Source organism: Bubalus kerabau, chromosome 7 (assembly GCF_029407905.1).
Source record: "Bubalus kerabau isolate K-KA32 ecotype Philippines breed swamp buffalo chromosome 7, PCC_UOA_SB_1v2, whole genome shotgun sequence".
Taxonomy (NCBI): Eukaryota; Metazoa; Chordata; class Mammalia; order Artiodactyla; family Bovidae; genus Bubalus; species Bubalus kerabau.
The window spans coordinates 44,117,662-44,143,811 of record NC_073630.1 but is presented as its reverse complement, the minus strand read 5'-3'; the positions used below and the strand labels follow the sequence as shown (position 1 = coordinate 44,143,811).

Here is a 26,150-nt window from a genome sequence, read left to right as displayed (position 1 = left end):
TATATTCAATGTCAAACATGCAGTTTATAATCAGATACAGCATTCAAGAATCATTCTCACTTTCATTTCTTTATAAATACGCATGTGAATGATCCAGAGGAAACAAAAGGAAAAAAAATGTACTCCTAAACTTCATATCCAACCTCCAACATTCTGAATCTCTTTGAAAGAGTCTTCGTTACTACTAGCAGAGTAAAAGCAGTGCAGTGAGCTTATCCCACAGAGTGAGTTCCCTTCCCATTTTACTGAATGCATGCTCAGTTGCTCAGTTGTGTCCTACTCTTTGCAGCCCTCTGGACTGTAGCCCTCCAGGTTCCTCTGTCCATGAGATTTTTCAGGCATGAATACTGGAGTGGGTTGCCATTTCCCACATCCAAAACAAGCACTATAACTTGAGCATTTGCAACACATCTTAGAAAACACTGAGACAACCCTCATAAGACCTGACCTGAGAACTTTACTCCCAGAATTTCCCTTCCCAAAATTTGAACACAAATTAGAACAAAATTTGAAGATCCCTGATCTTCAGGGATTCCTGAAGATCAGGGATCTTCAGACAAAAGACAAATTGTATGGTTCCCAGCTTTGGAGGCCTGGAAAATGCAACCAAGATTAAAAACAATAAGAACTAAGAGTGAACAAGACATACTAAATTGTCACAACCTGTGTCTAAATGTCCTCTGTGATTTATGCAATTTCTGTAGAATGGTTTGGATAGGTGACATGCCACAGAAAATCTATAACTGGATTGAAGAGAGCTAAATGTCTACTTTATAGCAATCTATCACATGACATTCAAAATATTATACCTCAAGATTTAAGAAATTAATTCAAAGGATTTGATATACAGAGAATCAATTTGCTATTAATGATTTTGCCCCCATGGGTCAGACCATCCATGTATAGACTTACCTGAGGTATTCCATCTGTATGAAAACAAGTTGCTCAACCAGCAGAGTTCAAAGCAGCAAGGTGCTGGACAGCCTCTGGGGCAGCAACAACTTCTTTCTTCTAAATCTAATTCTACCTGATATTATACATTCTATTTTCCCTCATCTATCTTCACTAGTTGATTCTCCTTCATCACATTTTCTTTTATTTTGAAGAATAGAGGCTTGGAGGCTCTTCTGAGCTTGTGTCCTAGATCACCCACTCATCCCCCATTACTGTTCTTCTCCCCACCCGCACAGTGTTAAGTTTTGGGACAAAAGTGGTGAAGATAAAAGATATGGCCCTGCCCTCATTATGCTTGCAGTCTAATAGGGTAGTTTGACACTAACCAGAATATTGAATTAAGTTGTGATAACTTCTATACAGACAAAATCTAGGGAGATATGAGATTATTTAATAGAGGCTAGGAAAGAAGACAACAGTTCTAGACATAAAGTAATACAAATACAATCCCTATACCTTCACGCCTTGTCTTTCTCTCTGCTTCTTCCCTTCATATGTAAGTTTCTTAAAGTGTCCTGTTTTCTGATATTTGCCTCTTCTGATTTTTTTCATTCATCCCTTTTATGATATTCCAACAAGCTAAGCCACATCTACCTTTTTTTGGCAGCTGGATGGAAGATGGAACATAGGTTTTGGAGCCAAATAAATCTAAGGCTGAGGCAGTTTAGTCACTTCACAATTGAATAACTTTTTTTTTTTCTTTTTAAACAAGATTTCTTAATTGTTTTGAGCCTGTTCTGTTTTCTTTCCTTTTGGTTTGGTCTCCCCACACAGCATGCAGGATCTTACTCACAAATCCCTGCAGTGGAAGCACAGATTCTCAACCACTGGACCACTAGGGAAGTCCAGAGCCCGGTCTTTTTAAAATAGCAAGATGAAGTTGTCAGCTTTCAAGGGATTAGAAATGTCTGATAACTTGCAAAAAAAAAAAAAAAAGACATTCTACTGCTAATTTATGGTAAAAATCCAGATTGAAAACATTATATGAAAACTATGAAAGGAATTTATAATGTTCAGTTCATTATGTATTAAAAATATGGAACCCATAACAAATTTTAAAGAAGATGTTGCCCAGCTTTATTTCTACATTTATGAATCTTACTGATTCTTTAATAAAAAATAAAAGAGTAATAAAATATATGAGTCACTGAGCTAGTAATTTGTGCTACTATAAAGAACAGTAATGGGGTATTTTGTTGGAGTTGAAGATCAATAGGATTTATTACCAGATGCTCTACTGATAGAGCTGATAATGTAATAATCAGAGAAGTAAAATTCACCTAGAGCTTTGCATGTTTCCATCTCTCCTTTATTATAGCTTTACCTGATACACCATCTCCTCAACACAAACAAACTCAATGGGACATATATTTAGTGTAATTTCCAGCTACTAATTTCTATCATCATACAAAAATCTATAGAGCATGCAACTGTAAGAAAAGCAGACTACATGAGATAAACTATTTGAAATGTTTCCTGTTCATTTCAGTCTGTTATGTCACAACTCACCCTCTTTTCTCAGTCAGCAATAGTGTTTTCATCTCCTTTCCTATGATCAGGATTTGAGCAGTTTCCTTCTAGGTCCCGAACAGTCTTGCTCCCACATACATCTTAACTCTCACACTCTCATTACTCTGTGTGTTAGTCACTCAGTATTGTCTGACTCTTTGTGGCCCCATGGACTGTAGGCCACCAGGCTCTGTCCATGGAATTCTCCAGGAAAGAATACTGGAATGAGTAGCTATTCTCTTGTCCAGGGGATCTTCCCAACCACAGGGATCGAACCTGGGTCTACTGCATTGCAGGCAGATTTTTTTTTTTACCATTTGAGCCACCAGGGAAGCCCCTCATGACTCTCTGAATCCATTCTTACTCTCTGATTTTCTAAGGACTGCAGATTTCTGTATCTCAAAATAAATTCAAATCTGCCCTTTGCAGTGGCAATTGTCTTCTTAAAAAATCCCTTCTCAGCCGAACTCTTCAAACTACTTCATATCTGTTCTCTTCAATATTCATCACCTCTAATCTTTCTTAACACTCTGAAAAGCGACTCATTCAGCTATCATTCTATATTGAACCCTTCAAGAGTAATATGGTCAAGTTCTGAGACTTATTCTCAGATCTCTTCTTGGTTCTTCAGCTGGAGTATCTGACTTGGCAGATCATTTTTCCTAGAAGCCCCTTCCTCCTTTATCTACTGTGGCCATCTGCTCTTTTAATTTAGTTCTCTCGGGTTTCTCTTCTCTTTTTCTCCTTTCCATTGGCCATTTGATGCCTTCAACTATCTACTTTGTTTTTTGTAATATCAGTTACTCCAAAGTCTTTGTCTGAAGTCATGTCCTGCTCCAAATTATGACAGTCTTTATTATTATAGTATCTCTAAACACCTAACTGGAAATTCAGTATTTCACAGATTTTGCTCACTGTCATCTTCCCTCCAAGTTTTGGTACTACCCCTCCGTTTTTTTACATACAATGTTATAACCACCATATCCATATCCTTCATACTTCAAATTTTGGCATCATCTCTGGTTCATTTTTCTCCATTACTCTCTCATCTCATCAAATGCCAAATCCTATTAATTCTGCTTCTGTACTGGCCATCACATGTGCTTCCAAATCATCATTCCAACTATTACTTCCTAGCTCCTGCTCTCATGACCTCTCCCCTTGACCAACACAATAGAAGCCTCAAGCCTGGTTTTCTCTTCTTTTGCCAAACTGCTGGTACATAGACATCAGATTAATCACCTTGGAGGTTCAAACTCCTGTGTTCGAACACATTCCAAAGAAAGATTTAGATCCTCATACTATCAAGCGCCTCCATGAATTAGTTTCAACCTACCTTTTCAATTTTATCTCTTTCCTGAACTCCCAGATACCAAAAACCCATCAAACTGAGTTCCTGTTTGGCAGTATTTTAGACTTCCGTTCTTATTGTCTGTGTTCATAATGTTAATTACTTCTGCAAACTCTTTCTCATCTTTGCAATTACACTCATTACTTATCCTTCAAGGCCTATCTCATACATTATCTCCTATATGAAGGCTTCAACAATCGAGGTATCATTCATTGAATGATTGCACATGAGGGGGCTTCCCAGGTGGCGCTAGAGGTAGAGAACCACCTGACAAGGCAATAGACCTAAGGGACATGGGTTTGATTCCTGGGTCGGGAAGATCCCCTGGAGGACTGCCTGGCAATCCACTCCAGTATTCTTGCCTGGAGAATCCCATGGACAGAGCCTGTCCATAGTGTCACAGAGTCAGACACAGCTCTAGCACGCACACACAAGCACATGAAGCCCTGCATATGTTAATTCTTTCATTACAAACTAACAACAACAGTTAGTTCAGAGGTAGAGACAATCCTATAAAGGATAAGTAGCTTGCCTATAGCTTGATAGTTAGTAAAGGACAGGCAGACTTCGGGTTCCAACTAAAGCTTTCAGACTCTAGTTAACTACCATAACCTGGTTTCCACTTTAGGCCCTCTGTAATAAATACCATGAACTTTATAATTTTTCCTCTTTTATAATGTTTGTTACTTTGTGCCTCATTTCACAGCTTTTAATTTGCATGCCACTTAATAGAGATCTCTGGAGAATGCATGTTGCCTTTCTATAGTAAGTGCTTACTTACTTAATGTTTGGCCTGAATAGATGGACACATAATTCGTTATGTGAACACTTACTATGTCTTTCTACTATTTACTCTATCATATATTATATCGTCTAAGATGAGAGGCCTTTGGTAATCTATGGCTGTGAAATTCAATGGAGATGTCTTTTTGAGGCATCATTTTCCATGATGCCTCAACATGTACTTCTTACTCTAATTAAGCTCAACTGTGCAATTCCTAAAGTGAAATGCTCACCGCCACCTCTGCCCTTTGTCCCCAGTGTTTCTCCTTTGCAGAATGTCACTTGCTCTTTCCAAGGCACATAGTGTTCTTCTTTTAAGGTTAGCTAAAAAGCCTCTTGATGAAAGTGAAAGTGGAGACTGAAAAAGTTGGCTTAAAGCTCAACATTCAGAAAACGAAGATCATGGCATCCAGTCCCATCACTTCATGGGAAATAGATGGGGGAACAGTGGAAACAGTGTCAGACTTTATTTTTCTGGGCTCCAAAATCACTGCAGATGGTGACTGCAGCCCTGAAATTAAAAGACGCTTACTCCTTGGAAGGAAAGTTATGACCAACCTAGATAGCATATTCAAAAGCAGAGACAGTACTTTGCCAACAAAGGTCCATCTAGTCAAGGCTATGGTTTTCCCTGTGGTCATGTGTGGATGTGAGAGTTGGACTGTGAAGAAGGCTGAGAGCTGAAGAATTGATGCTTTTGAACTGTGGTGTTGGAGAAGACTCTTGAGAGTCCCCTGGACTGCAAGGAGATCCAACCAGTCCATTCTGAAGATCAGCCCTGGGATTTCTTTGGAAGGAAAGATGCTAAAGCTGAAACTCCAGTACTTTGGCTACCTCATGTGAAGAGTTGACTCATTGGAAAACACTCTGATGCTGGGAGGGACTGGGGGCAGGAGGAGAAGGGGACAACAGAGGATGAGATGGCTGGATAGCATCACTGACTCGATGGACGTGAATCTGGGTGAACTCTGGGAGTTGGTGATGGACAGGGAGGCCTGGCGTGCTGCGATTCATGGGGTCGCAAAGAGTCGGACATGACTGAGCAACTGAACTGAACTGAACTGAAAATATAAAAATGTTCTTTATGGCCAAGGTAGTGTTTTGTCAATTAAAAATTTGATGAGAATAATATTATCATGTGCAAATGTTTATTCTATTTCTGTGTCAAGCACTGCAAAGCTGTAAGTACACTTTTAAGCACATTTAAATACTTTAAAATAATATTAGTGGGTTTTCTGAATTAAGATTATTCTCTTATAAAATAAGGCAGTTAATAGGTGAAAAAATAATGAATAGTTCTTGAAGATGACTTGATTTTTTTGGTGCTTGCTCTGGAGGCCTATCAGCTTCCCTAGTGGCTCAGTGGTAAAGAATCTGCCTGCAACGCAGGAGCCCTGGCTTGATCCCTGGGTCGGGAAGAATCCCTGGAGGAGTGTATGGCAACCCAGCCTAGTACTTTTGCTAGAGAATCCAATGGACAGAGGAGCCTGGCAGGCTACAGTCCATAGGGATATACAGAGTCAGGCTTAACTGAAGCAACTTAGCATGCATGCAGTATAAATCGAGGAGGGCATGGCAACCCACTCCAGTCTTCTTGCCTGGAAAATCCCATGGACAGAGAAGCCTGGTGGGCTACAGTCCATGGGGTCACAGAGAGTCGGATACGACTGAGTTACTAAGCAGCAGCAGCAGCATGTAGGCCTATCACAAGAAGTTGTTTCTATTTTATTATTTCAACCAAACACATCAAAAATATTAAATTCAAATTTAGAGTTAACTAAATACACACACACACACACACACATATCATAGACTAGGTGGTTAAGAAGTGATTTCTTATTTAGTAGATATTAAGGTAAAGATTTTTCCTAATGCTCACCTCCCAAGATGATAAAAGCAGCCCACTTTATATCTTCTGTGACCTTGTTTTTATCCCACATGACTTATATTTGGCAAGGACACAGAAATGAACCCAGCAGATGCATACAAAATAGGTATGAAATATTTTGTCAAAAGAATTTAACTTTTAATGGAGGCAGCCATTGGGTCAAATAAGCTAAAATGCTCACTAATTTAAAAATCTTATATATTTTGATTTGATCTTTTTTATACTATGTAGTAGATTCATACAATAATTCAAGTAAAACAGTAAAACAGCATTTTAAAATGTGATGTCATGAGGAGGGAGACACCGTCTAGTTATTTTGTTTCTATGATCTAGTACCCCACTTTTTCTTTTACTGTCGCCCCACCATGCCCACTCCAAGTAGAAATGGACAAGGGCAGATCTCCAGATCCACCTGGAGAGAAAAGGTACTCACATTCTTATTTTTCCTAAAGAACCTAATAACACTTTCTGAAGAAAAGGGCAAGTACTATTTTTCCTTAAAATTCATTCTTTTTAATTATACCTGAGCTAAAAAAACAAACGACAACAACAAAAAAATCCTAGCCACTTCAACAAGATATTTAATTAAACAGAGTAAGGGTCAACACAATTTTGAAAGGAACATTTGTCTAAGCTGATCGATCAGATTGGTCTTCGAAATACTCAGATTCTCCTAAAGAAAATCATGGCTTGGGTCACTGGGGAGAAGGGAATAAGAGGGAATTCGGGGCACATACATTTCTGTGATGGTCTCTGGCAGATTCGTGGGGATCTCAGTGAGACCTTTCCCACGGCAGTCTACGATGTTGTTGCTACAGGTACAAGCAGCTGGGCAGTGCAAAACACTGCAAGAAGGAGCCATAAATGACTGGTGACCTGAAAAAGAAACAAATAGAAGTTGTATTTTTTCCTGAATTTCTTAAGTGTGCAGCAGGTACACTTGGTTCAAATCACAAGCATGTTACTGAACAGAAATGCATGTATTTAAATACCTGGTCATATGACCACACTATGTTTCTAAAATATATTTTAGGAAGCATGCATTTATGTCTTGGGATCAACACAGGTAAAACAAATGAGATCTTTAAAACTACAAAAATGGTAATTTTTAAAATTCAAAAGATTTAAGAGAAAGGTTAAATTCTGATTTGAAACTAGAATTCTATACAAAACTATTATGAATTTCAAAAAAGCAGCAATTTCAGATTAATATCTGTATTTCATTTCTAATAAGCTTAGACAGAGCCTGGTCTTGACTGAATTTAAGTAGCTTAACTTACTTTAACTTAAAGAAGGAAAGGAAAATAGCAAAACTTCTCTCTTGGTGGACCTAACTGTTGATTCTAAATAAGTAATCCTGTGCAGATAAGCATGAGGAAAATAAATGATGCTAAGTTTGAGTTCTAGGTAGGTTCAAAATTACTGCTTTTTTTGAAGTCGTGATCGTTGTATCATGTCATTCTGTTAGTTGTAATCTGGATGATTTTTTTGACTTTGTATAGCCTAAAATGTTAGCCTAAGTGTAGTTACACACAGGTATATGTTTTTACTATTCAATACCGAAATTTTCTGTTCAAACGGTAAACAACAGACCATCAGGCATGTTGTACCAAATGGGCGTCTATACACGCTGGGTTTGTCCCTGCAGCAGGGCCAGCCCTCTCTGCTCTGCAGAGAAAGGGTCCTACCGGTGGGATTCACGGGGAAGAGGCTGCTGGCTAATTACTAACCCGATCCCTCTCAACAAGTTCTCATACTTTACAAAAATAGCCTCAGTCTAAATAAGAAACGTCAACTTGCCTTCTTCCTCATCTAGAAAACAGGAAGGAAAAAGTGAAGAGAGAAAAAAGTGGTTAGTAACGAACTGTTAGTCATTTCCTTATTTAATTTTTTATAAAGCAATCAGACCTATTGACAATGTTCCATAACATTACATGAAAATTTGTTTGAGTTACAAATATGAGAAAACACATAAAAAGGCTGAAAAGAGAGCAATAAAATAATCCTGAACTAGCATGTCTTCTCATTCTGCCTTTAGGAAACTGCTATTTATGATGCATTGAAAGTGAAACAGAAAATTGCTCAGTCGTGTCCCACTCTTTGCGATCCCCTGGACTGTAGCCCACCAGGCTCCTCTGTCCATGGAATTCTCCAGGCAAGAACACTAGAGTGGGTTGTCATGCCTTTCTCCAGGGGATCATCCCGACCCAGGGATCCAGCCCAGGCCTTCTGTATTATAGGTAGATTCTTTACCATCTTAACCACGAGTGAAGCCTCTTATGATGCATTATAAACATAAATATTTTAAAATTTTGCTTTATTGTTATTTTGAACAAACACTTCTAAAGCAGAAACAGTCTTATATTTATGAATTATATGTTAATATTTATGCAACATGTGTATGCATGTGTGATAAGTCACTTCAGTTGTGTCTGACTCTTTGTGACCCTATGGACAGTAGCCTGTCAGGCTCCTCTGTCCATGGGATTCTGCAGGCAAGAATACTGGAGAGGGTTGTCATGCCCTCCTCCAGGGAATCTTCTCGACCCAGGAACTGAACCCTCATTTCTTACATCTCTTGCATTGGCAGGCAGGTTCTTTACCACTAGTGCCACCTGGGAAGGCCCTTATGCAACATATTAACATATAATTATATGAACTGGGAATCAGACTGTGCAGGTTGAGGTCCTTGAGCTCAACTCTATAACCTTGCACAAGGTTACTTACCATCTCTTTTTCTTAGCATTTAAATCTCTAATATAAAGATAATATTACATTTCTCTACAGATGTTATGAGGGACGTAAATATACGTGAAGTACTTAAACACATAGAAAGAACTGAAAGTCACCTATTCATACTTTACATAACCTAAGTCTTATTTTTGTTTTTATATTTTTGTTACTGAAGCCAGTCATTGATCTCTTTTAGGTAGAACTGAATGACTAGTACATACATATACACGAAAAGTATTTTATCACTTTTCAACTACAGTTCTATTACTTTTTCAGTTTCCTAATCAGGATCCAATTCTTGTTCATCATTTTTCCAATTGTTAAGATCAAAGTAAGAATGATCTTACTTAAAGGGAAAATCATGAGTAGCAAACAGAACTATAATCTCAAAAGTTCTTACATTTCTTTTGGAGTGAAAACTTAAAAATCCTTCATCACAACTTAGGTACAAGTCATCAGTAACTGCCAACCATGCAGGATTGTCTTACAGCCTATGACCATCATCACAAACACAGAGGAATTCCATGGAGTGATTAGTGTACAACTGCAAAGGTTAGTGAGAAACAGTAAAACCTTTCAAGCATGCACCCTGCACATTTCCTTACATCATAGCATACGGGAATATAAAAACAGAAAGGTTCTTTCTCCCTTACCACTGCAGACAAATTCTCGTTTTTGAACCTCAGCTACATTGTGGCCCCTCAGGTGAGATGGCCCCATACACTGAGTGTAGAGGCCCACCCGAGGCCTTTGGCGCAGCCAGTCCGAAAGCCAGGCCAGGTGGCAGTCACAATATAGGTTGTTCGAATGGAGTCGACTGAATGAGAGCCAAGCAGTTTAAAGCAAGAAAACAGAATGGAGTTATTTCAAAATTTGCAAAGTTCATTCATAATAATATATAAGTTTATATCTCAACATAAAATAGGTTAAAGCTTAATACGTGCCAACTTAATTATTTTCCTAAAAATTAAACTGATAACCACAAACTCAAGTCCCTCTTCATCTACTGAGCTAAGCAAATACACAGAGAGCTTGAACATGACCATGAAAATCTTTTGCCGCTGTCTATTCAAAGAGACAAAGAGACACACAGAAGTCCGAGGCAAATTGCTCTGCAGTCCCAACATACTGGCAATCAAAGGGGGTGGGCAGAGAAATGGGAAGATCAGAGGCCAGGTAGGGGTAGGAGGCATGTTAATAAAAATTGTGGTTCCCAATCTGGTTCCCAGTTAGTCTTGTCATTATTAGTCTCTGTAGAAACTGCTGGCAAAACCTTTTTAGCAGGTCACTTTCATTTTTTGCTGAACCAGACAGAAAAATAATTCAATATAAACTGCTTCTTTTCACATCCTGATTCTGATTTCCTTCTTTTTGTTTAATCGCAGTAAAAGGGATTAGCTGCTTTTGGCTCTTGGGGACATAGCCTCAAAGAGCAGGAATTGAAATTAAAAGACAAAGATGGCTGGTAGTGAAGGAATTAAGCCAGTCCCCTCTACGCTGGCACAGATCCATACCAGATCATGGATCCCTTTCAAGTGGCAAATAGCACTTCTCCATTTATAAAATATCAGACAAATATATCCACTAAATTAGGTAAATGACTTCAAACTGGCTTTTATGTTTTCTCAAACTAAAGAAAAGGACACCCAAAACTATAAATCAAAGCATCATTCCCAGAATCATCTATGACATAGTAATACCATTTTAGCCCTTTTTAGCTGATGTGCTCGATTCTAACCCAATAACAGTAATGGATATTAAAACATGGAACTCAGTCCAGAAAGATAATTGGACCATAAAAATGGAATTTTTAAGTAGCAATGATAATATAGAATAATGAAACAACCAAAGCAAGGGAATTTAAAATTAGATGACTATTTTACATTCTCCTTGAGCCTGAAGATACAGAACAGACTGTCTTCCATCGAAACTAGATGGCATGCCACAGGACAGAAAGGTACATTTGGGGAAGGCTGGGTGACCTCTGGTGAAGCTTGCTAGGAGGTCAGTGGCATCTTTTGGAAGCTACAAAGCACATTCCACACCTTTGCTCTGTAAATGTTTCCATGTAAACCAAGCACATTATAGTGATGCGATTAGATGCATATATTTGAAATGAGAAAACAATATAAAATTTTAAAAACCTGAATAGTATGACAAACTGTAGTGGATTTTTTTACATGAAAATAAGACTCACTATCAAAAATGCAGATGACAGAGTTTCTGCAGTCTTAATGGCTTTAGTTTTTCACAGATTGAAAGCTTGATCAATTTGTTTCTTAAAAATCAGCTAAAGTTAATGAGAAACCAATTTCATCAAATAGAATTTGAGTGAACTGGACCTACTGGGCCAGATTAGTCTCAATCTGATAGCCCCAAGAAAACAAAATTTAGTTATATTTGCTTACTTTTGGAATGATTTTATTTTCCTGAATATTTTTCCAAGGAAATTATAATGCCATCCCATGAAGACTCGATTTTAATGAGAAAACATGAATTAGTACTGACATCTAATTCATTAAAAAGTGGCAATTAAACTAATTTTTGATTAAAGAGAGAAAATAAATGTAACGCTTTGAGTTATAAGCCATTGTAAAAATGAAAGATATTTTCAAAACACTATCAAAATATATTTACCCTACTTAAACACACATTTTTTTTTTAAAGAAGTCCAATGCTTTGGTTATGTTTCCCACAATTTCTCACATATTGTATATGATATACTTTTTATGTCAAGGTGATTCGTGATTGTGAAACCCAATTCAAATGAGATTTATCTCTGAAAATGCTTTAACTAAATACCCCACCCTGGGTTTTGAGGATTAATTCTGCTCTTGAAAAAAAATAGCTATAGCAAACATTTTTATTAGAGAATAATTTTTATCCATCTAAAATATTTTAATGTCCATCTGTAACCCCTGAAAAGATATTTTAAAATATAAATGCTGACACAACCTTAATTATAGAAGCACTAAAGGGTGATGCTGTAATTTTACATTACAAAGACTGTTGGAGAGCCAGTTTAGCTTTATTAGGATTGCTTGCTGTATAGTAATAAAATCATAAAGATTTACCATTTATCATTTATGACAGCCAATCAAGGAGTCTTCCATTTCTTAATGAAATGTGACCTCCACAATAGCTCAAAGTAAATGTTTTTCTCCCCTCCCAAACTTCACATAACACATATTATTTAAAAGGAAGCTTTCAAGTTTTCAGAATAATAGTTCATTTATTTCAATATTATATCGAGAACTTTTTAAAAAGTGGTGTTTCCCTTGTCTAGCCCATGATGAACTAGTGGTCATCTTCTTTACTTGCTAAAAACAGTACTTAAGGAGAATCAATTGATTAAATTGATTTTATATATATTGAAGCTACTTACAAAGTCCTAAGTTTAGGCATATGGTTGAAACTTGCCACAGAAAGTCTAGTAATGTTGTTATTGTTGAGAGTGCTGTAGAATAAAAAAAGTCAGAAATTTTAGATATGAAAATTTACTGATCATTCCATATGTTAACACAGAAAAAACTTCTTGTGATTATGCAGAACAAGTATCTGGTAAAGATGGCATCAAGAAGGCACTATGTTATACACAAGATGACAAATAAATTTTGTACTTTAACATACTGCTTCACATTCATCAAATACTTATTACAAACCTACGACTTTAGCCACAGTATCTTTGACCATGTAGCTTTATGCACTTTGTGCCTACATGTCTACTTCTGATATTGGTTAAGGAATGAACATGAGCCATTAGAACATCAGACAATAAAAAAAATTGAAGAGTTACAGTTCCTTGAAGGGTATTATGTATTATTAGCGTCCACGAGTAAACAAACCCATTTGAAATCTCCAGCTGAAATGGAAGAAAGCTCTTAGACCAAGGTTCCTAATTTTTAAATACTGGCAACTCAAATGTTTCAGAGACTCCATGGGCTATGGGGCCAGTTTTGCTTGGGCTAAGCAAGATACACTGAGGTCACTTTAGACTAGCTGGTGGCTATGGTTATCAATGGTGGGATACAGGGTATTCAGGAGTCAAGGAATTAACTTAAATTTCTCTGTAAAGCAGGATGCGATAGCTACAGATCTAGAACATGCATGGACTCTTTTTACTATCCAGTTTTGGAATGTATTGAATGATGCTAAGAACTAATCTGACTGATTTGAATCAAGTCACATAGAAAAAAAAAAAAAAAAAAAAAACCCGCTGAATGAAGGACCTATAAAGCACTGAATTGGTTGACTTACGTTATCTAAAAGCTTCTAGTATTTCCCGGTACTCAAGTGAAATGAGATTTTTCTCAAACACCATTAAAACATATCTCGATGTCTGAAATAAAAGGTTTCACTTCTCAAAGGGATTTGCTTTAAATGACCTCTTTTCCTATCCTCAAAATTTATGCTGACTTTATATGGTTTAAATCTTCAGAGATTTAATGTGACTGTTGGATAATGTGACTTTGGGGATAACTTTTTAAAAAAATAATTCACACTCAGCAGATATGCATTAATTTTGAACTATAGCTTCTCATGCTGTGCTGTGCATAGTTGCTCAGTCGTAGCCAACCGTTTGCAGCCCTATGGACTGTAGCTCACCAGGCTCCTCTGTCCATGGTGATTCTCTAGGCCAAGAACACTGGAGTGGGTTACCATGCCCTGCTTCAGGGAAACTTCCAAACTCAGGGATCTAACCCAGGTCTCCTGAATTGCAGGCGGATTCTTTACCATTCTAAACCATATAAAACTGGCAAGTCAAGGGATATATGTCATTTCTGAATCTCGTGTCCAAGGAAAAGAAAATACTGATCTACAATTAGTTTCCAGTGTTACTTTTGACACAGTATCTTATTAGGAAAATAAACTCTAAATCCTATCAATGAGAATTTCCATAAAAAGTCAGCTCATTAAGAACAAACAAGTGATAAACTGTCTCCCTGCTTTCATCTACCTTGGCTTTTCCTTCTTGAACTTTATTCACTCTCTCCCTTAATATATATTTTAATGAAACGAATTTTCATCAGTGGCCTAGTGTGTTTACGCCCATCTTCTCCTGTTTGGCCTTAGTATATCCATACATTCACAAATGAATCACAAATTAACATTTTTAAAGATCTAAAACATTAGAAATCTGAAATTTAAGGTGATGTGCAAATTAATGCTCTTTCATTATTTCCGCATAATAAAAAGATATCTCTTAAAGAGTCATGGATGATAGAAACAATCAAAATGGGTAACCTACTTTCTGACCTCTGTATTTAAAACAGTAGCTCTACATTTTAAAAGCCCCAGACCAACTGTTTATGATGGGTGAACTTTTGATTTACTGGTCAAGAGACTAGGAGATTAGGGCTTAACATATTTAGTCTTTCCACTGCTCTATCCAAGTAAGCCTTAAATTCTTCATTAATTTTTTTCTCTAAAGGTTGGGTCAATCACAAGCATTTAAAAAATTAATATATGTTAAAAGAATGTCTGCTTGACTTTATACTATTTTAACACAAAACATTAAAATTCTTTGATAAAAATTCACATTTCCTTGTTTCGTGCTGATTTTAATTATTTTCTTTAACAAACAAACTCTGACCATTAGCTAGCTTTTTGAGATCTACATATTAAAGTACTCAAAAGAGTTCCCAATATTTTGAATTTTTATTTTGACTCCATGAACCATGAGATATTTATCATTCTTTGGTATGTTTCATGAAAGTGGATCTTACAAAAGTCATCTTTTAGATATTTTGTAAACCCAACAAAATATATGAGGTGACTGTGTTTTCTTGAATTTACTGCTTCCAAAAACAATGATATTAGTTTAGAACCAAAAAAGTAAATGAAGAGTTATTGTATTTGTGGGTAAAGTGTTTCCAGTGCTGACCACAGTACTTGGCACATAGCAGCTACTTCCTCTCTCTCTCTCAAATATATGTAGAGCACTCAACATATTCTCCATATATTACATATATATTAGCTATTTTGTATCTAATAAATATTTAAGTTCTTTTGCTTAATAATGAAATATTTTATGATATTCAATTCATTCAAAACATTCAGCAAATTTTTCATAAAGTGTTTGCTACCATTAGTGACAAATTCTTTGATTTGATCTGCGCTATCCAGCTAAATAGTACATGTGGTCGTCTCTTCACATATGAGTTTAGTGACATTGACTGTAGTTCTGATGTCAGAGCACTATCAAGATATCATAGTTGTACCGCAGTTATTTTGACTTTGAAATAGCACTAGTGAACTTCCTATATTAAAAATGGCTCTGGAACACAATTTTAAAAGTGAACTTATAACCACAGTTTGTATAATAAGCACTTTAAATTTCTTTTTCCTTTAGGATAAGGTAGATTCTTATCAACATCTCTCACGTGGTTAGAGAACAGTGTATATCCTCAGAACATTTTATTTCAATCAACTCATTCTTATATAATTTTTTAAAAATAATAACTGTATGTGGTGCAGCTAGAATTAGTTTCATTTACTGACAATTAACACCAAAACCATATAGAAAAATTGTTAAAATAAGCCATCCTAGTTGAAACAATCAACTTTATTCAGAATTACACTCTGTTCTTCAAACTCAATTTATAAAGCAATGGGATCTTTTTTTGGAAGAATTTCACAATTTCTGGTAACTTTTAATACATGAACTAAAAATTCAAATCCTCTTCACATTAATTTAGATCCAGACTGATGAATAAATTGAGTCAGGGGAGAATTATATCTTAGAACTATATTTTATTGGAGGGAGAAATTAGTAAGTATACTTAAAAAGTTAGAAAGGTGAATCTTTGGGGAAATTTTTCAGAAGTGTATAGGCGGCTTAAGCAGCTTTAGGAACTAGTTTTCGTTAAAATTATTTTTCATTATAATTAACAATCTCATTAAAATTATTTTTACAATGTCAAATATCTGTAGAGATTATTCAGTTGCCTCTAATCAATTTTTCAGCAATGTCTATCTAGCAAGAAAGGACAGAAAATGCCAATTATAATTCAAATCTGTGTGTGGTACTTTATGAAGTCAGTAGACTTTAAAATGTACCTAATAGGCGGCTTATTAAATTTAGAAAGTACATTTTAAAATAACCTTACAAAGATGGTAAGCTATCTAGTTAAAATTATATTTTAAAATGAGAAATGTCTTTCCATCGCACAGCAACTAAAATATACCAACATATCAGCTCTTAAGGTTTATTTTTTATTTTTTGTTATTTTTCCTGTACAACTGATGCTATCTATATATATAGCAATTCTGGGAATTCTTACAAATCCCGTATATGAGCCTGTTTTACCACAACGAGAAACACTTAAAAGACAATACGTATGAACATGTGAGTGTCTTTCCAAAATTAGACAATTCTACCTAAGCATACAGATATGATATACAAGGTTTTGCACCCATACATTTCCACTCTTCTCTGCATTTGCTCTGAGTTATTTAAGGGCTTTCTCTTTCAGCAACCATTCTGACACAAGATTTCAAGCTAACAGATAAGCATCCACATTAGCACTCCCTAAACACAAAGCTCTGGTTAAAAGAGTAAGAGAAATAAGCGGTACTTACAGCACTTCCAGGTCCCGGAGAGCCCTGAATGCCCCATCTTCAATACAGCTGATCTGGTTGTAATCCAGTTGCCTGTTAAACAGATTAGAAGAATATGTAAAAGACTGGACACTAGCAGGGTTAGGTGAAAGGAAGTCTCCTGAAGGGTCTCTCAAGCCCTAGCCGCAACAACCAAAATGCTCTCACAAATCCACTCATCTGCAGAAGAATGTCACAAGCCATTCTGGCCTCGGTGCCGCCACTGAAATCTCTTTTTGTTCTGAACTGTCTGTGCAAATAGCAGCCCTCGGAAAGCGCCAGTAAATAATAACTGCACCTTATATTAAATGCCATAGGAATGCAATTTCATTACATCAAGAAAAGCTATCCATTAAGAGCTTTCAGCGTCATCTTGCTGAAACAATTTCATTAAGGTAAAGGACTGTAAATCACTTAATGTCACATGCACCCCTCAGTGACCTAACAGAATCCATTTATCAGAGAAGCCCAGCTGCATGTTAATTTCACTATCCTTGGCAAGAAAGAGCAAGACTACTTTTAGGTTTCCTTCTTTTAAAAGCAGCTTTCCTTCAAGAACTTCAAATCAAGAAAGAGAAACGACACCCCATCTATCTCCTTGCTATTCCCAACTAGGCATATACTTTACAAAGCGACCAGTTGTTTCATATTAAGCTTCACTGTTTCCATAATTTGCACTATCATTAATGGTGAATCCACAGCACTGTAAATATTACAGACTTTTCAGTTAAAGAGCTTCTCAAATTATACCACTCTCCAGAAACTAACTTTTTAGAAAACTAAAAAAAAAAAAAAATTTCTTTTCTCAAAGACACTGATTTCGGCCCCAAACACGAAGAAACACATACTGCAGCAAGATTAAAATTCTACATATATCTGCAGTCAAACATTTAAAGCTGTATTAATTCATTCTAAATAACACAAAACTCAAATAAGTAAATCTTCTCCAGCAGTTATTATTCACTTATTAATGTTTAAAGATTGAAAATAAAGCCTGTTTCAAACTTCAGTTTGCTTTCTCCTACCGATTGTTTGGGGAATTAAAATTTCCTTGTTCATACTAAGGAATTTACTTGGTTGAAACAGACAACTAAGTATTAAATCCCACTGCCTTCTTTTTTCTTAAACAAATAATCAGCTTTTATCTAAAATTTAGTAGCCTGATGTTTTTAGTGATATTATTGTTCTTATAAAGAAAAAGTATTTTAATGTTTCACTTGAGATAGAAACCAAATGGTTGATGATATAGGTGGGTTGTCAGCCTTGCATGCATTGGGAAGGGAGGTACATAAATAGGGTAAGCCTATGACCCTAATACAAAGATTAGGATCTTTGTATTATTTCAAGTGTAAGATTCACCAAAAAGGCCTAATTCACATTTGAGGTTTGTTCTTAGGGGAACTGTTTGAAATAGCTGTTTTTCTCACAAGGCAATTGAATAAAGGTGCAATGATTTAATTCAGTGACTTTCAGAGGGCCTCTTCAAATTCCCTACTTTAAAAATTATGTACATAGAGAATGTCTCATGAAATATACATCTCATTTTTAAGAAGGTCTCTGGGGGACATAATCATACAGGAGGCTACCTTGATGCCATGCAAATTGTGTGATCTAAGACGTGCAATATAAAAAAGGTGAGCCCTGGAGAAGATACAATTTTATTGCCTGTATAAACTAAGGCTTTCCCCAAATAACAGCTACCACTCATGCAACTGTAACAGCCGAAGACATCTCTGCTTATTAGGAAGTATGCAGACGTATAATTTTATTTTCTAAGAAGACTTTTAAAGACTCATGATGTAATACGGTTGCTGCGTTTCCAAGAAAACACTTACATTCTGGAGCACTTTTGATTTTTACAGATTAAATTCATTTAACAATTAAGTTAATAGCCTTTTTTTTATTTTAAAGTGCTAAATATATATCTACACTACTATTCTCTAACCTCTTGAACAATTTATCAAAGCCATTTAAATTAGTACAATGGCATGAAGTGTTACCCTTGACACACTACAAAAGAGAAATTGTTTCCAGACAAATTGGCAAAATCTTTTAATGCTATCAAATTTGCCTAATGCAGTCTCCAGGTTAATCTGTAAAAGGGTGAGCTGTATGTTTGCCCATACCTTATTATCCTTAGCTGTCAATGTATAAATCAGTGCTGACACAGCTTCTTTTAAATCACGCATACTATACACAAAGGGGAAGCCCTAGCTTGCCAGAAAGCACTCAAGCAAATCTTGTCCTACAAGTACTGAAAGGCAGATTACTTTCTATATACCACCAGAAGTTGAGACGCTGGGGGAAACTTTCCTAATTTCATCCCTCTTTAACATTGCTCATGATTATACGCTTCTTCTGATTCTTAACAGAAGTCTAAGCCCTTATTGGCACTAAAACTTTACGGATATTCGGTTCTCAAACGACCAAATTCTTCCCTAAAAGATTCCTGGATGCTGTCATGTCTCAGGTCAAATATCTTCTGGAAAGGAAGGTATTTTATGAAAACGTTACTCATTTGAAAGGATAATGAAAATCAAAGCAGACAATTTTTTCATCAACGGATAGATTTTTTTTAATAGTCAAAGTTACGTTTATGGAAAGTACTGTACTCACATGATTGCTCACGAGAAAAATCTCTGCACAAACCTCTGTTTATCTGCATATGGTTCAAGATAAACAGTGTCAAAGCTACACAAAAGTGTAATTTATTTCAGAGTTTCTGTACTATTTTTCTGCACCTTGTTTCTCTCACGCTGTTCACTTCCTTCACCACCTTTTATTTATTTATCTTTTCTTCACCACCTTTTAAACCCTGGGCATTTCTGCTTTCTATAAACAGGAAAGGATGTGGTCAGCCACGAGTTTAGTGACACATTTAGATGTGATTACACACTATGCCATTGAATTGTTCGGAATTAAATAATTAATAAGAGGAAAACTTTTTCACTTTTCCAAGAAGTAATGTTACAGCTATTTATCCAGACATAAGGTAACTTTGTTGATCTATGGATGATAAGAGTACTGGGTGTCTCTAACAGCTCGAGTGTCCTTTTCTAACATGGCCTACTTTCCAGGGAAAAGCGAGCTAGCACTTTTCTCATTTTCCTGGGAGAAAGAATGGTATGGATAGGACCACTGGTGGTTTCCTTTAGACTTCTAACCTGCATATTCTCATCCAGGCTGCTGAGTCTTCTCCTCCTTATTTTCTACCTCCAACCCTCCTCTCTGCTTCTGTTCAAATCCCAAATCTCCCCTCCCTCTGGATCCATCACTGTCCTAGTTTGTATGTGTGTGGTTTGAAGCAGCGGCTTTATCTTTAATTTCATGAAAACGATGTTGTTAAAAACATACGGTTTTTCAGTCACGAAGTCATGTCCGACTCTTCGCAACCCTGTGGACTGCAGCATGCTAGTCTTCCTTGTCCCTCACCATCTCCTGGAGTTTTCAGATTTCTCTCAGCATTAACACTCTATGATTCTATTTTTAATGGTAACTATTTGTCTTCTGATTGCTCTAGAATAACTCTAGACTGCTTATTTAATTTTTTCTAGCACTGAATTCGACAATGCAGTGCACGTTTATCAACAGTGATCACTCTATGCTTCTCTCACATAAAATTTCTAAAGCTGATCTGCTTTTCTTTAAGACTAAAAATAATTTAGCCTAGTTTCAGATTTTGATTTTTTGGTATGAAATTTTTGGTATGAAAAATAATATATAATGTTGCTATATATAAATTTTAACAAAGAGGTATATTAAATGACAAAAAGTTTGTACATTTGCTTACTTGGCATCTTAAAACATAACTGGAGACACTGTATTCTGTTGCTTTTTTCCCTAGGATTTCCTGTTTTCATTGTTAAAAATCTATATACCATACTGTTTGAATTACACATACAAAACACATCTTCCTGCATTAACTTTAGTTGATTTTGTCCTTATCCATAGAAAATTCATATTTCAGTGCAGTGTTCAAGTAATAAGATCTTATTACAAATTGATTTTCTTTTTGTAAAAATTAGAACACCGTAAAATATACTTACCTCTGAAACAACAGTGAACATAAAAAATCTTTAATAATTTCTAAGCCAGGCAGAGTTGTACAGAGTATCAACAAAATTGTTATGACTAGGTTCCAATTTTGCCAGGGTCTTTTAGGTATGAGAAAGTTTCATTCATATTCAACTCACTACTGCAAGATGACAAACTCCAAGAATTTAGTTGACTGACAACACATCAAAGTGATTAGAATCAGTATGAAAGAATAACAACATTTCACTAACCTGATAAAACATAAATGTAATGGGAGAAAAAGAAAAAATGCTGGTAAGGATATGGGCAGAATCTGTTCTATTTCTTCCCTTGTATGTATAAAGTTCAGGTAAATATGAGTGTCTAAATATACAAATCTTATGCCAATAATGATTGTGCAACAAGTAGTCCAAGATTTAAGTCATAATATGCAGAGGGCTTGAGAAAAATTTAAATTAATCCATCCTAAAGAGAAGTTTCTGCAACTATATCATTTACCTCGGCATGAAAGCACAACTGTGTTAGCCTGGGCATTAGTGAAGGAAAAAACCAAGGAAAGAACTTTCTGAAGAATCTTAAATTACTTACGTTATTTGAGAATTTAACCCTTTTGCAATGTTTCAAGTAACACTTTGTTTTCCTCACAGGAAGAGAGAATCTCAGCTTTTATTGGAATAAGCCATAGTATAAAGTTATATCCATCTGTTAATTTATTAGGAGGAAGTTCAAGGTAGCTCTAAGAGAGATGATAATAGACACTGGAGGAAAGACAACTAAACTGACCTTCCAGTTCTGGTAAGTCTAAATAAACTAATCAGGGAGGTCAAAATAGAAACTGACAATAATAATTGCTAGCATTTATTGAACGCACATTAAACAGCAGGGTCTTTAGACACTCCCATCGTATTATTCCTCACAATTACTTGAAAAGGTAGGTATTATTGTTATTTGGATTTTACAGATAAGAAAAGAAGGTCCACAAAAGTTAAATAAGTTATGCAAAACAAGTAGTAAATGTTTAGTGAAACCTTGATTCAACTTTAAATCTATGTATTGTTGAAGCCCTCATTAGACACAGGTGGCTAGGAAGAGAGATTCAGTAGCTATTCATTCTGCAAATAGAGGTTTAGGCTGAATTTCTAAAGGCAAATTTTCAAGGAAGAAGTCAGCAGAAGAAGAATATTACAGAATTTCAGAGACGGAAGAGATTGCCCTCGGCGAAAATAATAGTGTGAGGGAGAAGAAAAAATCCCTTAAACCCTAAAAAATGGGTAGAATCCAGTAAGACAGAAATAAAAGTGGGTATTCCCTATGGAGGAGACTGGTTCAAAGAACAGTTGTGAGCCGAGGCTCTATAATGTTCAGAGTAAATGTCTGCAAGACAGAGATCATTCTGATTTGAGCAAAGAACTTGTGCACAGATTCAGTAGGAGAGGGGGCTGTGAGCCTGCACAGGTCTCTGAATTTTGGGACCATTAGGAATATCTAAAGAGACTAGATGCAATTCCATTGGGTAAAACTCACTGTTCTCTCAGAGAATAGCCTATATTCCTATAGACCCTGTAGAACTATTGTAGACAATATTCCATTAAATTCCCAACGCTTTACCATGATGCCTATAGCAAAGCATTTTGTTTTTGTTTTAATAAGTGGAATGATTTTCAACCAGGAAGAGATGGGATGAAAAACAATGCTTTATATAAACAAAATTTGGCTGGAACACTGAAATTCCCTAATGAGAATATAGACTGGAGATCAAAACTCAATTAGCAGGTTATTGTAATTGTTCAAAGGGAGAAAAATATGACTGGCTGTCCAGGGTTGGGGAAGCAAAAAACAGAAAGATCTGTTCTGTCTCAAGAACAACATGCAACCACTGAAAGATCATGACAATGGCTACTTTATACATATGTGAATCAGATTCCCAACTCTTCAATCAAAATTCCTTGTGTTTTTTGTTTTGGTTTGGAAAATGATTATGAAGATATGCTATATAGATTCATCTACATGAGAAAATGCTATCAATAAAAAGAGTGCTAAGGCACCTGGAAACTGAGCAAAATGCAAAGAGGTTACTGGTAACAAACTTGCCCATAGTTACTGGGGATTATCACAAATCAGTGTACTTTTTTACAGTGAATACAAAGCAGGCAATTTACAGGACCATGGACAGTTCCCATGGTCCTGACTATGGCGTCTGCCGAGTTCCTGATACACTTTAAATTTTAGAACCCAGATAACTGTGAGTTACAGGTTATCCCTTATGACCATAGGCAGCAATCTAGATGTTCGTGAAAGTCCCTTAGTTGTGTCCAATTCTTTTCAATCCTGTGAACTACACAGTCCATGGAATTCTCCAGGCCAGAATACTGGAATGGGTAGCCTTTTCTTCTCCAGAGGATTTTCCCAACCCAGGGATGGAATCCAGGTCTTCTGTATTGCGGGTGAAATCTTTACCAGCTGAGCTACAAAGGGAAGACTTAAAATAGACGTTAAGAGGGGCTCTAGTCCTCATATCATAAAAATCAATCTCATTTGCTATCTATATAAATGAAGAATCATCTCCACAGATACATTAGGAAGGTTCTATGCCTAAGAACCATGTGTGAAATTTATTCTAAAACTAAGGATAGCAGGCCCCTTGAGTGAGAAATCAATCTCCCCTTCAAAGTCTCTCCAGTCTCAGGCTCACTGAAAACACTCTAGGAAGGAGCTGAGAGCAATAAAAATCACAATTTTAATTTTATACAAATGGATCTTCTTTTTGTGATAATTATGTAATAAATATGTAATTAAGTATGATGAGAAATGTAGCAAACTAAACATGAAAAGTAGCTGATTATGGTCAACATTCTGTAAATATGATTTAACTTACAGGTCAAAGATAAGGTAAGTCTTGCATTTGAATGGTAAAATATATAATACACTCTTTGATTGTTAGGGCTTCCCTGATGGCTCAGACAGTAAACACTTGCAATGCAGGAGACCTGGGTTCTATTCCTGGGCCAGGAAGGAATAGAAGGGAATGGCAACCCACTCCAGTATTTTTGATTGGGATATCCCATGGACAGAGGAGCTTGGTGGGCTCCAGTCCATGGGGGCCGCAAAGAGTTGGGCACGACAAAGCGACTAACACTTTCACTTTCGGATTGTTACATATTGATTTTGTATTATGTGGACAACCCTTGTTCCTTTATTATCATGAAGTATGAGGCTCTCCTGGTGGCTCAGTGGTAAAGAATCAGCCCGCCAATGGAGGAGATGCAAACTTGATCTCTGGATGGGGAAGATCCCCTGGAGAAGGAAATGGCAACCCACCCCAGTATTCTTGCCTAGGAAATCCCAAAGACAGTGGAGCCTGGCAGGCTACTGTCCATGGGGTTGCAAAAGAGTCAGACATGACTTACTGACTAAGCAACAACAACATGAAGATGAGAGAGGAAAGGAGAAGAGTAGATTGATATTTAAAAATTGGGAAGGGTGGGAAAAAAAAACAAAATATATGTCTTCCTGTGATTTACTATACAACTGTGAATTTTACTCCTATGGGTTTTAAATGATCATCCATCAATAAAATAAATTGAAGATGATAGAGTTTCAGAAAAAAATTTCTAAATAACATAATAGTGTGTAGTGTGTAACAACATATAGATTAGCCTTCTTTTTCCTATTTGCCAAATCTTATCACTAATAATCAGTGCATCCCAAATAGTTTTGTTTCTTAAAAAGCCAGTCATGCATTCTTTTTTCCAAATGACACCATGACTTACTCAAAGAGAACCAAGTTAAATCATCTTTTAACTTAAATGCTTGTCTTTAAATCAATATATAGTAAATAATATAAATATTTTCCCCTCACCTATTTTAACCTATGAATAGTTTTAATAGAAAGAGGGAGTACAGTTGATAACAGATGAAAATTTACTAGAATGTGTATGATGCAAGCAGATAGAAAATGACCGTATTCATTTACAAATAGTAAAGTTTGGAATATAGAGTACATTTTGAAGATATACTGCAACATGAAAGAAGAATAAAAAACAGATATGATGTACTTTAAAGATATTATCTAAAATAATGCTTGTTGGAATTTAATTATTTTAAGTATTCAGGTCCTGCAACGCAGGAGACCCAGGTTTGATCCCTGGGTTGGGAACATCCCCTGGAGAAGGGAATTCCAGTATTCTTGCTTAGAGAATTCCATGGACAGAGGAACCTGGTGGGCTACAGTCCATGGGGTCACAAAGAGTCAGACACGACTGAGTGGCTAACACTTTCACTTTTGCAATCTTAATAACTATTGTCAACAATTTGAATTTTAAGTTCATAAATTGGTGTTTTTTGTTTAAATCTTGGGATAACATGAGTAGGAATTATTTCACATAAGAACAAGAGACTCTTGGAAAATTTTTGACCTCATTAAATGCATACTTAGAGAATAAGCTTGCAAGTCTTAGCAATTAAGCAAAATTTAATTTGAATATTCTCCTAAATCATTCAATTGAAAGGAAAAGCCTCATATATACTTGTAAACAAAACAGTGCCACAGTGTAACATGTCTTCATTCAGAAACTGATCAGGAGATAGCCGAGACTTTATTAGTCAGTGTTACATATATTAAATATATATACAAATTTATCAAGAAAAATAACATAAACAGTGATTATCACTTCGGTAAGGCATCATTTGGTAATGATACTGTATCAGTACTTTCATTCACACTTGATTGGAGAGTTCAAAAACACAGATGTAAATCCTACATAAATTGGCTGCCAGTGACTACTATAAACACTATTAGAGTGTTGATATTTTGATATGATCTTGTTATTCTCAGATCTCACTGTCTCAAATGCTGGGGGAAAAAAAAACTGGTTTAAGTAGCAGATGGAGAAAATTGGGTAACAACATAAAATATAAAGGGTTTTAATCCAGTTTGGAAATTAACAGAGGTAAGCAAAAAAGTTATGGGATGTCCTCCCTGGAGATATTTAACAGCAAGATAAATGTCCATCTGTCTAGAATAGTTTTACTGTGGCTTGCCTGAAGAAAAAGGAATAAGATCTGCTAATTTGCAAAATTTCCACAGCATCAATTTCATATTGTCAGGATGTTGCCTTGAGCCTATTTAGCCAATCCGCAAGATTAAAGCGAGTGCTTCCAGTGAAAATCTTCTGATACCTGGAATTTACTCAGAATAAAGCCTGCCTGAATATGTGGTAACTCCAATAAACCCAGTACAGTGCATTAGACCACTATTTTAAACAGTGCTATACAAAATATCAAGGTCTTCTCTGTAGC

The 26,150-nt window shown here is 36.1% G+C and overlaps 1 protein-coding gene across 1 annotated transcript in view; it reads right to left on the bottom strand.

Annotated features, from left to right (window-relative positions):
• SLIT2 (slit guidance ligand 2) overlaps positions 1 to 26,150 on the bottom strand; it is a 402,319-nt gene that overhangs the window by 122,296 nt on the left and 253,873 nt on the right. Inside the window, exons 6-9 of the mRNA XM_055588127.1 lie at positions 16,800 to 16,871; positions 12,604 to 12,675; positions 9,872 to 10,035; positions 7,223 to 7,361 (exon numbers count right to left, since the gene is read on the bottom strand). Of these exons, the coding sequence (XP_055444102.1) occupies positions 7,223 to 7,361; positions 9,872 to 10,035; positions 12,604 to 12,675; positions 16,800 to 16,871 (447 nt within the window). The remainder of the gene's footprint in view (positions 1 to 7,222; positions 7,362 to 9,871; positions 10,036 to 12,603; positions 12,676 to 16,799; positions 16,872 to 26,150) is intronic.